The sequence below is a fragment of the Pyxicephalus adspersus genome, chromosome 1 (genome assembly GCF_032062135.1).
Source record: "Pyxicephalus adspersus chromosome 1, UCB_Pads_2.0, whole genome shotgun sequence".
In the NCBI taxonomy this organism is placed as follows: Eukaryota; Metazoa; Chordata; class Amphibia; order Anura; family Pyxicephalidae; genus Pyxicephalus; species Pyxicephalus adspersus.
Window position 1 is genome coordinate 37,920,086 of NC_092858.1, and position 16,511 is coordinate 37,936,596.

At 37.5% G+C, this 16,511-nt stretch overlaps 1 protein-coding gene across 3 annotated transcripts in view; it reads right to left on the bottom strand.

Annotated features, from left to right (window-relative positions):
* Positions 1-16,511, bottom strand: part of SLC4A8 (solute carrier family 4 member 8) — a 144,679-nt gene that overhangs the window by 53,577 nt on the left and 74,591 nt on the right. For all 3 annotated transcript variants that reach the window (XM_072406946.1, XM_072406939.1, XM_072406953.1), the window contains one exon: positions 375-456. In XM_072406946.1, the coding sequence (XP_072263047.1) occupies positions 375-456 (82 nt within the window). The remainder of the gene's footprint in view (positions 1-374; positions 457-16,511) is intronic.

The following is a 16,511-nucleotide window of genomic DNA, read 5'->3' on the forward strand; positions in this document are numbered from 1 at the left end:
GTATGTACAGTAATAGTGCAGAGAGTATAGCAGGGGGTGGTATGTACAGTAATAGTGCAGAGAGTATAGCAGGGGGTGGTCTGTACAGTAATAGTGCAGAGAGTATAGCAGGGGGTGGTCTGTACAGTAAAATTGTAGGGAATGGCAGGGGTCAGCATGTACAGTAATAGTGCAGAGAGTATAGGAGTGAGTAGTGTTTTTTTGTTTTTGCACAGGCTGCATTGATAAACCAAAATAAAAGATCTGCACTACAAATGCAGTTACCCTTTGCTGGTTGCTTAACAAATATTTAAGTACGAATGAGTAAAGCATTTTAGACACTGCGGCTTGGAGCTGTAAAACTATCAAAGTGGCATTTCCATGAGATGCTTTACCTTCAAGCTCTTCTTTCTCATAGTGTATATTTAGCACCGAACTGGTCCCACCTTGATCTACAACAGCCTCTTCATCTGATCTCTGTAAAAAAAAAAGACAATATTGTCAATATATTGGTTTACAACATATTCTCTCAGGCATACATACTGCCTGACATGAACATTACCATACAGATATCCAGCAGTTCTATATATTTGTCTATTTATGATGCATCCTTCCCAAACGTTTATGCTTTACCAAACTTTGGGTTCCCCCAACACTTTACTCAACATAGAAAATCTACAAACAGTGGCCTCATTAGGCATTTGCACAATTGTAGTTCCACTGTAATCAGTAAAAGGATTGCTCAAAAGCAAATGTTACCAGAATGAAACCTGGAAAATCTACTGCCTTGTAGAAAAATACAGAGACTTCATAAAAGTTAGTTGGCTTGTTATATGTTTATTTTTTACACATTAATATGCACTAAGCAGTCCAACCACTTGGGTATCAACATTTAAATAAAGAATCTTGCAATTATGAAGAAACAAGTTTAGAACACTTCCATGTTTCTGTCCAATTACATATTGGGCACTGAGAAAATAGTTAGGGTTTTGCCACTTTCCTCAGGTCATTAGGAATCCCTTCACTGGGGAAGACATTTCACAGCGTGCTGACTTAAAATTTGCCAGCACACAACAGCTCTGGTTTCAGAATTTTATTACAGTGTTCTCGCCAGCCCTTTTTAGCTGGGCACACCACCCAACACTTTCTAGTAACCACCTGGCTGTTTCTGGGTGCTTACTGGGAATTTGGGTCACAATACAGAGGCTACCAGCACCACAGCTTCTTCCCACCTAGCCTAAAAAATAATTCTGCAGAAAGTACTGCCACTACAGAAAACCAGTTAGTCAACCTAACTTGGCTAGTGATTGGATAAAAGGGAAACATTTACATTAACATTGCACAAAAGTTCCAATATTTGTTATACATCTAAAATAAGTATTTGGAAATGCTTGCATGCCTGCACTTGCATTGTTGAGAGCACAATACAAAGTAGCACTTAGACAAAATCACTTCAGTCCTAGCAAGGAGTAAAGCTGCCAATTGGTTTGCCAACATATTACACAGTGCTTTACAAAGTCCATAGTCATGTCACTAACTGTTCCTCAGAGGGGCCCATAAATTAATATCCCTACTATAGTCATATGTCATTAACACAATCTAAGGACATTTTTTCAGGGGAAGCCAATTCACCTAACTGCATGTTTTATGGATGAGTGAAAACCCTACAGCTTTAATGGTCCTCATTGGTCTTCTCCTACAAGGTCCAGGCAAAGTTAGAAAACAATATTTGCAGCACTTCCAGCTAACTCAGAACCTGTACACAGTAACAAGTGCAAAAGCATTCCTGGAACAATGGTGGTGGGAATCTTTTGAAAGTGGCATAAAAGTTGCACAGAGAAAGAGCTGTATATTCCTCTCTCAGATGAGGCTGAACAGTCCTATACACATGCTATACATGGTGGTCACTTTACTAGTACATTCTGAAGAATTTCATAGAATGGTTTTAGGAAGGTCAGCAACCAGGCTCTGGTAATTCTACACTTAATTTTACAAATGCAACATTACTTCACATGTGTTTACCTAAAACTGTATAATAGCCCACTTGGTGCTTCTCAACTCATTAGGGTTGAGAAAAAGATACCTCTCCTGGGTTTATTTCACAGCCTCTTAACTCAAAGGTTGTGCAGCAAAGACATTTCAGACCCTGCCAGTATCCTCTCCTCTAGTTCACACTAGCTGAACTGTCTTGTATGAGCTACTTATACCTTACAGTCAAAGTCTTTCACTAAACAAGTATTATCCCTGCCTGGGCTTGATTACTCAGTGAACATGGTAGAGCATCTGATCTACTCAACAATGCTGAAGCTAGTTAATGCTTGGGTTATAAATATTTATATATATACATACGGTACATACATACTCACATACAGAAGGCATGACTTGGGTGGAGAGTCATTGGTATTTTTATGTATGTACAGTAGCCAAAATGTACATCTGGGGCAGTTGTAGGAAAGGACATTCATACTGATAGGACGTAGCAATGCAGTCATATACAGTAACAATTTTGCAAAAACACTGCTTTTTTTCTTTCTTTTTGAAAAGCTTTTTGCATGACTGAATATCAGTAAATCAGCAATTGTCAGCTGAAAAGATATGGCTCCCTTGAAGCCCATTTCAATTACAAAATGAGATTAGAAAACCTAACATACATTAAAACACCAATACTGTATTTTACTGATAGACACTGATAAATTGAAGACTATTCTACTACTGTTTTAATAAAATCATGACAAACTGAGTGGTTTGTCAATGTGTACACCAAGAAACAATGATCTTATTCTCTACAAGTACATTATGCTTAACTCACTCAAGTCTTTCCCAGCTGAAGAGAGTAACATCATAACCTTGTTTAGCAGAGCATGAAACTTCATTACAGTTATATTAATTGTTAATCTCCCATAGATCCTGCAGCCCATATAAAACATTCAAAGCTCCTATTCACCCTAATGAGACTGATGCTTTTGAAACGCAAAAATGAAATTATTAGCAAAGGCTGTCCTCTCACAATCACGAGAAAAAAGCATAAAAACATTGTGCTCACTTAATGTTCTGTTGCTATTTTTAAAAAAAGGTCTGCAGTGGTTTATTATAATAAACTGCTCATAGCGGCCTTATACACTGATTGCAGCACAGCTGCAGGGCATACCGCTAATAGAGCTGCTGCTTGTGTACTGAATGTTATTTTATCCAAAGATGATGGAAGAAGTGTATATTGGGAATATGAATTATAATGAACTGGCAAAACACCAGGAGGTCAAAGAAGTACACATTGACAAGAAAGCCATCTCAGGACACCATAACTCAGCCCGATACATTCTGAAAACTGCAGAAAGTAGACAGTCAAGGCAAGGCATTGGGTGGGTTACTGTGTATCTGTTCTTTTTGAGGTGCTGAGCACTAGCTAGACTTTTTTTTTTGAAAAGGAGAAAACCCAGCACCTGGTGATGTCCATGAGTTCAAGACTCATTAGAAAGTCTAAGTCATTACAGTTCAAGTATTAGAAATGAACATTTTATTTTCAGCTTTTCAATTTGTCCAAATACTTTTGAGCCCCTGCAATGAAGTGATTGTGTTAAAAAAAGGCTTTAGGTCCTCCCATTTTATGCAGACTTTTGTTGAACCCACTGAATTAAAGCTGAATATCTGCAGTTCAACTGCATCTGAGTTGTTTTATTTAAAAATATTTGTGGTAATGTACAGAACTAAAATTAGAAAAAAATGTTCTCTGTCCAAATATTTATGGACTTAACTATATGGTATAGGTTTTATTATTATATTTAAATCTACATATCTGCTCGATTAATTATATAGTTCTTTTGGTAGGCTGAAACTTTTTTCATTATTTTGACTTATAAGTCAACTTATAGGACCTATATATAGAATTTATTTTTCTACACCTTATACATTATCTTTTATTATTAAAGCTTGCTCAGGGTGATGGCAAACTATAGTGCCTGAATGCATTACCATCACTGAGACAAAGGCCACAAAAACAGGCCAAATCTGAGAGGACGATGCTCTTTTATAGCCAAAGGGGGCATGTCTTTAGTATGTCTTGTGGTCAAACAGTGATTAAGGGTAAAGAAAAAGTCATGCCCGGATGAACAAGATTATCAGTGCAATAATGCAGAGTCAAATGGAATCACTGCATTAAAAGTCTTCTAACACAGATATGCCAGAGGTTAAAATATTCTGTGCTGTTATTTTTAACTCCAATAGAAAAAAAAGTTTAAATAGTCTTTCAATAAAAATGACAATAAAAATGTCACCAAGCAAAAATTTATACTGATGATACAGTTTAAGGATGTGGTTTTAAATGAATCCATCATTCCAAAGCAGCAGAAAGGATGACTTCAGATACATGGCAAATGCACTTCTAATTTCACCAACAAAAAAGGAAAATGAGAATTGTGAGTCATACAACTTCTAACTCTGTAGGAAATACAATCTAGGGCAGCCTTCTTCAACCTTCTCAAGCTTCCTTAAAGCCCAACTAAACCCAAAATCGGACAAGACAAATACCAAAAACAATCATTTTAAAGTAAAAAAAAAAAGAAATAATCTTTGAAACTGAACTTTACTAATTGAAAAAATCATTGTGTAGCTGTGCTTGCAAGTATCTGAGCTACCTATACAGCTGATACCTCTCATGTCTGTTTCCCCAAGATTGAGGTTTTACAATTGCTCACTACCAACTTCCTGTGACTCCACTGTAATAAAGCGATGCTGGGAAATTTAATTTAGCATCTATTGTTTTTGTTCTTTGTAACTGTTGGCATTCACATAATAACATGACTGATACTATAATTTGTCTTAGACAATTTTGGGTTTAGCTTCAAAACAAGTTTGGAATTTTTTTGGAAAGATGTACTTACATTGATTGGTCAGTAAGAAGAATGCCCCCACCCCACACCTTACAATGGTGGTCTAAATAAAATCCAACGTACTGCTTAAAAAATGTTTGAGCCTCCTGATGGTTCTACCTAGTGGTGCTTAGCAACTTCTGGATGAACCCTACGGTTCCTCATAACTCTTGTTAAGAACAAGTGTTGCACAGACATTGAAGTCATCTGCATGGAACTGTCTCTATTATTCTTTAAAGCTCTAATCTAAGCTGCAGAAACGTTCACACGCAATACAATTATGATGAAGATGCTAGGCTAATGCCCAACTGGTTATTAGGTATTTTAAAAATCCCAAATACAATATGTGCACATCAAGAAGAAAGAACATACTTATTCCTCCTGTCTATGGTGCCGCAGAACAATATTCCATCCATAAGAAACCTTTGGCTGAGTCAGTCTTGTAAATATATAACACTTCCAGAAATGTAGATCTGCTGCAGTCTTTAGGGGTTCCTTCTAATGACCTCCATGTCACTATAGTGATGTGCACATCAGCAGACGGTGCAGAGAGTGAACAGAAGATAAACACTAAGAAAGTGTTGGTTTATGAAGAATCTTAAGCCTGAGATATATTGGCAATGTTGTAGTCATTGCTGGTAACTACAATCACTTTCTTCTTTATAGGGACAGCATTTATTAGATAGCCTTCAAATTTGCACCCTGTACTGCATTCTTGTATCCTAAGCCAAAGCCAATTTTTGCAGGTTAGAATTGCTTACTCTTCTGCATACATTTACCAAAAACTGTAAAACAGTGGAAAGAACATTACAATATGCAAATTAGAGTAACCAACATCATTTAATGAAGTGCAAGTGGTGCTGTATCACTCTCAAAATGTGCTTTTACATTATTAGGGATGTAAAATGTCAGCAGAAGTACAGTTAATGTCACAATTTCTCAATGGAATTGAGTAGGATGTGAAAATAACTCTGACTTTATATAGCACTTATATAGCACTTCTAGAAAATTATAAATTGAGCAGTGGCAGAAAAGCTAATTTTTTTAGTGTTGTTAGATGTAATCAGTTTCCACAATGCAAAGCATACTTTTATTACCATGTTATGCCCACCTACACAGAGTTCAGCAAGACAAAAATAATAGGATCTAGCAAAACCAGCTTAGTCTATGTCGCTGTAGATGGGAACATAATGTTCTGTATGCCAAACACACGTATTAGACATTGAAAAAGAAAATATACTAGCAAGACTAATTAGCTGCATTTCAAAGAGAACACAAACTCAGGATCATGTGCACAACAGCCTTTTACACATGTGGCACCAAAGGGATACTAATATTAATTAAAATGAAAAATCTTAGTTTACAAAATAAACTGAAGCAAATCAGTTTATTACCAGTTTACTATGGACGGGTGTTTTATAACAAACTGCTCGTGTACATTACATATGACAGCAATCAAATTTTATTTACTGCAGCTAACATCTAGTATCTAGGGTACATGTACCCTACTGCTTTTTTGAGTTTCTTTTGCTAGGGTTTCCCAAGATCTCTGCCATTCATTACTTTGTACAATGACACATTACAGATGTCACGGGGCCTTACTTAGGGTATATAAAATCTCAGGAGATGTCTCTGGTATGTCATAATGTAATGGAAAACATGCTAGAACAGCAACTCACTAATCTGTTCTATAGTTGTTGAAAAAATACCTTCATATATCAAATCATCAAGATCTCAGCTGACAACAGTTCAGAATAAGATAGTGAGAGAAGAGTAAGATAAGAGTCCGGGGCTTCAGGTTAGTGCCCACCTGGCTGTTTTTGGGTGGTTACCAAAAATGTTGGGTCACAATAAAGGGGTCACCATCAGTTTACAGCTTCTTCCCACCCAGCTGAAGAAAATTCTGGGGATAATAGTGCTTCTGTGTAGTGGCGCACATGTTCCTAAACCATACAATGATGCATGCAAAAAGGGTTGATGCGCTTTGGTGCCATTTGTCCTGAATGTACCCAAATGCACCTTGCTGATGAACCCAGTACATTGCAATGTACTGAACAGAACATATACCACGTGTTATGGTACAATGACACAATGTAAAAATTAAAACAAAAAGCAGTGGGTGCATAAATAAATGGGCTGCCTTACTTCACCGGAAAGCAATGTACAGCACAAAAGCATTATCATGGCTGAGTAAACCAGGCCTCAGTGTTCACTCTACTGACTGCCAGGTTTTTTGGGTATTAGCAGTTTCCGCATGAGATTTACCTATATTTATTGTTTTTATTTTTAAAACATACAGTACCTGCCTGTTCGTTTCTTTTTTGTACATGTGCAGCTCAGTGTACTATGTCCGGTATTGCATGATCAGGAGCTCCATCATTATGGCAAACCAGGAACAAAATGGCAGCACCCGTGATGAAGCAAGGTCAGTTGAGTGAAAAGTGAAAAGGACCTGGTTGCAATGTTTTACATTTTATGTTTAGTTCTGCTTTAACCTCTGCCAGTGTAAAAACATGCTATCAACATTATGATTTTTAACGATGCTAGTATTTTTTTTGGGTGAGATTACCAAAGGTTTGGTTGCAGGAAGAATGCTAGACATATCATCCTCACATTTGTGTTTATAGTAAAATAGTCATTTCCCAGCTCATACTGCAGATTTCTGACATATTATACTAACAAGTCTATAAGGTAGCACAGAATGCGGTGACCCATACTATTCCATTACAAATCTCATGTTGATGCAAAATTTAATTGGCTGCTTTTGGAAAAGCACTTTTAAAATCAGCTGTTCTTTTTTCTACACAAACCTTCTAATTTTATTATTTCACGTAATACTCATTTATTTATACCTAATTTGCAAATCACTAAACAGGTTTATGAAAAAAAAAGAAGGTAGAGAAATATTTTATTAATTAGATTTATTAAAAGGGAGAAACAAATAGCTCTTAATGCCTGTTATATAATTGAATTGAATTAGGATCATGCTATATCAGATTGCCCACACTTTTGGTTTGCGAGCTACTTTTAAAATTACCAAGTCAAAATGATCTACAAACAATAAAAACTTGGACTTATTAACTCCTGTGCACGGTAGAGTTTATTTTGAAAGGTAGGGCTCCGCGATCTACTCGCGTTGCCTTTGCGATCTATCAGTAGATTGCGATCCACCTGTTGGGCACACCTGTGCTATATATACTTCAGGTCTGTCCAACCTGTTGAATTAGATGGCATTTATCATGCATTGAAATTGTAAATGCTGCAAATCTTCCCACTTGTGTGCTACTCTAGCCAGTCAGAGGCAGCAAGCAGTGCAGGAAGCTAGGAAGAAAAAAACGTACTTATACCAAGCTGCCTGGGTTAAGGTGGGCCAGTGGCAGTGGTAAGGTGAGGGAAGCTGGAAAAAAGGAAAGATGGATGTGACAGCAGATTCACGGGTTCTAGCTGGGCCAATGGATAAAGCTGTGTGCAGCAGAGGTGCCCTGGCCTTGTTTTAATGTCCAAACAAAACAGCTTGCTGGGCCTGATTCTGATCTGTGGATCATTTGATAGACAAGATTGATACTGTATGAATATTCTCTTTTGGTGGTAATATAAGGAGTAGATGTTTAGTTGCTGCATGGCAGGTCTATACATATCCTTTTTCCTATTAAACGAACAAAAATGTATTTAAATAAAGAAAGAAGCAATATTTATGTATATATGGCCATCATAAGAAATAGGAATTTTTATTTAAAAATAAAAGTACATTATTGAGAGAACCATGGAGAGTGCTAATATCAGCTTGCTTCTGAAAACAACATTTAGCTGGTTGCCTCTGGCCTCATTGCTTTAGGTCTGTGACCCAGGGTAAGTATCTACTGAAGTGTACCGAAACACATTAAAATTGCATATACATTATTGAATCATTATATGTATTTGTTTTAAATGCAACTAGTGTAACTGCATTTAACTTGGAATTAGTCTCTTGTATTCCCCCATGTAGCAGCACTCCAAATGAGCGAGGAAGGAACAGCACTAGGAGCCATTCAGGTGTTCAGCATGCAAAGTGTGCTGACAAAGGACATGCTGAAGGGAGAAGAGTACAGAATGAACAGGGATCATATGTCTGCAGTTACTTTTCGGTCCAATCAGCAAACTATGGCTGAGGAGCTGTCACCACTTCATTCCTTGCACATTCTATAATGGTAACAAAGAAAGTGGTGTCATCCACGTGGGTGTGCAGTCTGCAGACCTATGTAAATCTCAGGAACAAAAATTTAAATTCTTTGGCTGCTAATCTACATGTATTCCTGCCATGTATTTAGCTGTTTGCGCCTGAAGTTCATCTAATAAATACACAGAATTAAAATAACTGACTTAACTTTTCTGAATTTCTGCTTGTCACCTGCACTCATCATTTATGAATCTATGCTATAATCTATGTATTACAAACTATCATATCACTGTGAGTGCTAGTATATTTCTGAGTAAAATGATCAGTACTGATATATAGCACATATGGGAAGAAGTGTGCCGACACTGTCAGTGGCCACACCATGGTATGCTAACCATATGTCCGAAATAATGACATTAGGGCCTGTCTAGTCTCAGTAATACAATGTCTCTTTATAGCCGCAGTAATACAGGAAATATAAATGGTTTTCAACAAAACTTAATAGCTAGATTTCACATTTCACATGCTCTGTTGTCGCTCATTAGGCCATGTTTTTAAAGCCAGTGCCATGTTGTATGTACCCCAATGTTTACTTCTATCCCTCCTCTCCTTCCCCGCACAAATGTCAGAAGAAACTTCCATGTAAATCTGTTAAAAAGATGCGCTGCTCCCTAAATGCTCTCCATGATGGTGACAGTTAAAGAACTGAGGTGAGCTAGAAAAACCCCACAATTTTAATGGAACTTCCCTAAATTTGCTTTACCTTTCCATCTGGAGATATTGGAGATATTTTAACTTATTTTCTGTCCCTGTGACAATGGTACAAGAAAGGGAGAGTGCTTGCTAATGGGATAGGAAGGGACAGGAAACTATAGGTAAGAAATATTTTTTTCTGTTTGTCTGTTGGAAAGATTTCCTATCATTTTCCGTCCCAACAAGATCTGAGAAAAAAAGCTCCCCAAGAGTTAATTTAAGCCCACCCCTCAACCATCCGTTGGGAATCATTTTGCTAAACAGTTCTTTCATCTGAGAAAACATCTTCCCTTCTTCTCTTTATCTATTCTGCATGCTGCTGGGCTAGCCAAATGGTGTTGGTCCTGGAACTGTGTAGGCAACATAAAAATGTGAGATCAAATAGCAACTGAAGAAACCCTTAGCAGTTTTTGAAGCTTTTCAAACCAGCACTGGCAACTGATCATTTGGTTTGAGCTCTGAATATATAGTTAGTTTCACTATTTTTCTATCTATCTATCTATCTATCTATCTATCTATCTATCTATCTATCTATCTATCTATCTATCTACCTATCTTTCTATCTATCCATCTATCTCTATTTTAAAGTGATGTTTTACATGTTATATGTCTGCTAGTCTGACTTCCCTAAGTGAACTGGTAGAATTGCACGACTTTCTTTTGAGGATTTACCAGCAGAAGGTGACAAACTTAGCAAGAACATCTTGAACAACAAAGCACAGTATGCCACAGTAAAGATTTCCTTTCTTTTCTGCTCGTGTTTGAGAGCTGGATTAGAGAACATTTGGGAGTTGTACTAAAAGGCACAGCAAGATGCTAAGTAGTTTGTCAAAGAGTAAATATAAGGTTTGCCTAATGATTGTGAGCAGCAGACAATTCCACAAGGCTCCTGTTTGCAAGTAGGATTTCTGTAACCTTGGGGAGTGCTACATAATTATCCCTGAAAGTAAATTTAGATATAGTACAATGACTGCCAAAAAAAGACGCTCTAATAGCATGCAAGGAAGGAACACTCAGATAATTACTGCAATTATATAGGGGTTTCTCAACAAGACTCTGGTAGGATCTCACTATTTAAAGGGGCAACAGTCAAATCTAACAAATCGTTCCATACAAATTAACTAGAAGAAATGTGTCATGTATAATCCACATGTCCGTAAAGACAAAGCTGCATCGATTGAATGCTGTATCTATGAAAGAGTCTGTAGGATTCAGAAGAATACATTTAAGAACAGTTGTTTTATAGTTTATTCATAGCAATTGAATTTAAAGAGCTTTTCCAAGCAGTAGGATAAAAAACACAATCAACCATTGTGAAATTAAGGTAGAAACAAAGAAAAATGACTGTTGTTTATCTGAAGAGTCAAAGCAAACCTAAACTAAAATATTTACCTTACCTAAAAGGGTGGACAACCCTTTTATATTTTTCTTTTTTTGGAGGGTACAAAACCTTAAAAAAAAATAAAGGGATAAAGCCCCCCCCCCCCTTCTGTCTTTATTCCCACAGCAATAAAGACAGAATGGGAGCACAGAGGGATACATACATCACACATCCCAGGAAACTTCTGGCTGCTCCTACAAAAATCTCTCCTACGGAGCTCCTAGAAAATCGGGCATGCGCACAAGGATCTTTTTCTTCAGTGGGGGAAAAATGCTGATCTCAGGGATGCGCAGTGAGATTGCCCATCTTTTTGTCCCATCTACGCCACCTGATCTCGCGCCATGCCATGCAGCGCCATGGCGTCTGCGCTGTACGAGATCAGGTGATGTAGGCAGAAGCGGAACAATGACAAACAAGATACGAGCGCCCGACACTTCCTCCATGCTGGAGCGAAGGACGATATCCAGATCCAGGAAACTTCCAGAGGAATCGCACGATCTGCGAAGATAAAGGTGAGTGTTTTTTTTGTTTACTTCCGCTTTAAGTATTCAGTAGTATAGGGTGAAGAGTCTTTAGACAGGAGATGAAATGTGCATGGCCAAGGCTGGGAGCAGAAGGTGAAGCCATTAGAGATGATCAAAAAGTGCAACAATTATGATTTAAGTAAGCAAAAAGCATGCAAATTGCACTGACTTGAAAAATTACCAATAAAACTTTGTAAATCTTTACGAGCTGTTGTAGCACACCTAAGAGTCAAAATACTGCAGTAAAGGGATAGTAAGGAAGTAAGTATATCAGTGCTATGGGTTGTTCATATAACCTGACAGGGTTATATCCGACAGGGATGCCCCGACAGAGATGCCCCTTTTTGCCATTGTTGTTCAATTTGGTACTTGAGCCGCTAATCTGGTTTTTCGAAAAATTGCCAGAACTCCACGGCTTAAAATTTCATAATTCTGAAATTAAAGTAGCATGCTTTGCGGACGACATACTTTTGTCCTCGTCAGCTCCTTCCACTGCCTTGTCATTTGGCACACCTTTACTCAATTTGAAGAATGCTCAGGCCTAAAGAATAATGTTGACAAAAGTGAAATTCCCCCGCTAACTGCCCTTAGGAAGGATGATTGGGACAAAATTCCTCTTTTTTGATTCCCAAAGAGCACATCACTTATCTGGGATTAAAAATAGGCAAGCAACCGTCGTCCATTTGTGTGCTGAACTACCCTCCTCTGTTCACCAAAATGCAAAGGGAACTTGAGATGTGGCATAATTTACCTGTATCATTGTTTGGACACATACATTTAGTCACAATGATGTTACAAACCATACTATTACTATTAAGAAGACAGAATATAATGTATCTCAAAAAACTTTTTTTGAAATTTATATGAATTTAGGCAAATACAGAAACTGTATTTGACTAAATCAGCTGGGGGAGTTTATTTTTAAGATGTGAGGACGTACATTTAGCTTGTTTGACAATGCTTATAATTTATTGGCTCAAGGGCACTTAGTTTTTTTCTAATTATAAGCTGGAAAAAGCAGTAGTTCATCCCTGGGACCTAAGGGCCCTGCTCCACAGTCCAATCCCATCACTTCCCACTCATTTACAGAACATCATTCTAATTTGGGATACCATCTTGGCATGGAGGCAGGTGAGAAGGAGAATGAAGGTGTCATTTAGTCTCTCCAGATATCTCCCTATCTGTGGGAATCATTTGTTCCCACAGGGAGACGCTTATCCGTTATTTAGGAAGTGGGGACGCATTTGACAACAGTGGACGAGTTATACAATCAATAAGCAGGTCGTCTAGTTAAATTTAGGGAACAACGCTCAAGACTGTCACAACCGTCACAAGCTTTTCCCTCACCCTTTGCATTATCTACAGGTAACTGACTATATTAAATCAATTGTACCAGATGTTCAAAGGGCACTGAGTTATAATCGATATGACAAATTGCTGCTCATAGCTTCACCTTCTATTTCTGAACTCTATAAATCGATACAGGATTTTTTTCATACGTCATTGACAGCAACTAATGTGAACAAATGGGGGGGGGGCTACATATAGCAGATGTCGTTCCCTTTGCCATCCATGGTTACCAGACAGTATGTAAAGCCATGGTGAACAAAGTATGGAGAGAGACTCAATTTAAACTAATACACAGGGCTTATAGAGTTTTTAGGAAAATTGGGGAGCGACCTGGATTTTGCGTGCCTACAGTATGTATGGGAGGTGACCAAATATTTTGTACCTGCTAACCCCAGCATATGTCTGTTTGGTAGTTGGGATGATCTGAGCTATGAGATACCCGGAAGGGGAAGTAGGGACTGGGTCTCGGTCTGTCTTTTGGCAGCAAGGCAGGCTCTGCTTTCTAGCTGGACTGACCCCTTACCGCCTACTATGGAGATGGTCACGTCAGCTCTTTGTGCAGTATTTCAGAACGAAGCTTTGGATGTTGAACGGCATGATAATAGACATGTTAATCGTTTTTTTGAAAAATGTTATACCTTTATTCTTTACACGTACACAGAGGCAGTTTAGAAGCAAATATTGACACCTTTTCATCATTCTTGCCTGGTATATCCTGAATGTATTTTTACCTAATTACGGCGGCCTTGTTTATCAGTTCGCAACTAATTCCAGAATAACCCGTTTTCCCACAACATTTGTAATGCAACATAACATTTATTATTTTGTTCTGTTTGTTTTTACCGTTGATTTTGTTTTTAAAAATGTTGTTTATACTTGTTCCGGTTTATACTTAAGAAAAATTTAATAAAAAGAACTTTAAAAAAGATTTATTTTAAAGTGCTTTTTGCCTGTGTCAGAGAAAAGGACATCATTAGCTCCATTAACTTGTACTGGTCTAAAAAAAACTCTGTAAGTACATAATTGCATATAAAGTGTCAGACAAACAAAAGTACAATGAAATTTATTTGAAAACAATGTGTTTTAGGGGAAAATCATCCCTGATTATTCTATGATTCATGATCATTCATCAGGGCTTGGATGAAATTAATTTGTTTGTGTAGGATTTGAAATGACAGGATGAGTAAATGGACCTTAAATGGTATTTCTGCAGGAAACTTTAATACTTACAGACTATCACTATTCTATGTACCTCCTTGTGTTTCCTGTAAATTAAATTGAAATAGGTACTAAGGTTCATGACTAGTAGCGAGGTTGCAGTGCAGTTACCACTTCCTCACGCTACTGAACTTCTTCATTGGGTGAAATGCTACATGCAATATCTCACTTGCAAATGTCCAATAGAGAACGAATGACTTTGATAGTAAGTGGTTCAGTACCGCTCACTGCTGCCTGCGGTCAAATGTACTTACAGTCTTAAAGAACCAGCACAGTGGTGCAGGCGGCCAAGTGGGTGCCAGGAGCAAGAATGCTTATTCCTGACGCAGATCCCAGAACTACCAACCAGTAAAATAAAGAATCTAATGCAACAGGGACTAGCCAAATAAATGCTAAATGTACTTGTTATTCAAAGACAGACTGAAAAAAGGTCTTAAAAAGTGATCAACTAGGCCCTAAAATGTTTAATTTTCCACATGCTGTCAACACATATTATTGCGCAAACTGTCAGTAATCCACCCCCTCAAGTCCCAGGTTAAACCTGAACCCCAGGCCAGGCAATGTCCCTTCGGCAATAAAATAACCTTATCTGCCCAATCACAATTTTTTCATTGCACTTACCTGTCATTGCGTCAGCACGGGTGCCACCATTTTCACCCAGTCTTTTTGGATTCGGATCTTCAACCATCCTGATTTGCTGGGCCAGGATGATGTAAAATCTGCAGAGGCGTGCAGGAGTTCAATCCGTCCTGGCAATTGCAGGGAAAGCTAGGACGGACCAGGCAGCTGCACAGCGTATTTTTGACAGATGAGGACAGAGATCAGGTAGGTAAGTAGGTTTTATTGCAGAAGTGACATCACCTGTCCCTTTCTGCATTAGTCTTATCGCTCATTTTCAAAGCAGAACGTACGCTAGTTACGCTTAAACTTTATTTATACATTTACTTTGCAAAGCTTGCTCTTTGTATACCCACACAATAAAAAATATTTATTTCTTGTAAAGAAAAGCCAGTTTAAAAGCCTTTATGTAATGTATTTTAAACAATTTACTTAATTTGGTAATCATTTTGTTTGCTGAAAAATAAAAACAATATGGTGATTTAGACCATTTTTACGTAAATAATAAAAGGAGAATGAAAAAATATTTGCTTCTGTAACCCATGCATCCTTAGTGATGCTCACATGTATTATAAAAACAAAATAGTTTTTACTTGTGTGGGTTAGTTTTTGTGGGTGTTCATTGTTTCTTGTAAAAACTACAGGGTGATAAGAGTAAAAATAAACACAAACAGTAAAAAAAAAAAAATCTTAAAAGCAAAACTGATCTTTAATTATATGACAAACACATACAGATTTAATAGGCTCTCTGGCCCTGCTCCCAGATTTTATTGCAGCATTTAGCCTTGAAGGTTTTAGAATTAATGAAAACCACTTAGAAAGATTAATCTGAGCAATTCCAAAGAAGAGCAGCAAAATTATACATTACTATGTTCAGTCTTTTAAATCAATACATTATGGCAACAATGATTAACCCTCCTTCTAACATTTTCAGGATATTCCTATCTGTGAAGAACAAATTAACCTAAGAGATATGTCCCTTGGGAAACGTCATTGCTGCGGTCCTCAGTGTATAAACCCCACAATCCAGCTATTAATAAAGGGGTGTGAAGCCATACAGACAAAGCCAACAAGATACAAAGATATGACTCCCACTAAGATATGAAAATCGATTCTTGCCAATATCACATTGGTTTTCAGCTTTATGATAATGAAAGCTGCAAATAATTGTCACTTGGCTAAAATAACTATTATTAATAACTGGTGACAAGGGTTGAAAACATAATGGTTATGTGGCTAGCAGTCTGGCCTTGCAGCACTAGGGCTCACTAAATCTCAGCCAGTTCACTATCTGCATTAAATTTGTATGTTTGCCCCGTTTGCATGGGTTTGCCTCTGATTTCCTTAACATCCCAAAAACATACTAGTAGATTCCCTGTCTCTTCCCCTAAAAAAGGCTTGGACATTATTATTGACATATGACTATGGTAGGGACATCAATGTTATATTGACATGAATAATTAAAATCTCATGATAACCTCAAATTATATAACCCAGCAACAGCACGTTATATGGTACAAGGTCATTAAAGCAAATGATATAAATTGTTGCAAGAACAAATCCCTCTGTATCTGCCTTCTTCCCATAATGCATGTTGCTGCAACCTTTTTCTTAGCTGAACAACGCAAATGAACTCAGTCATCCACATGATCTAAATTATTAGACCA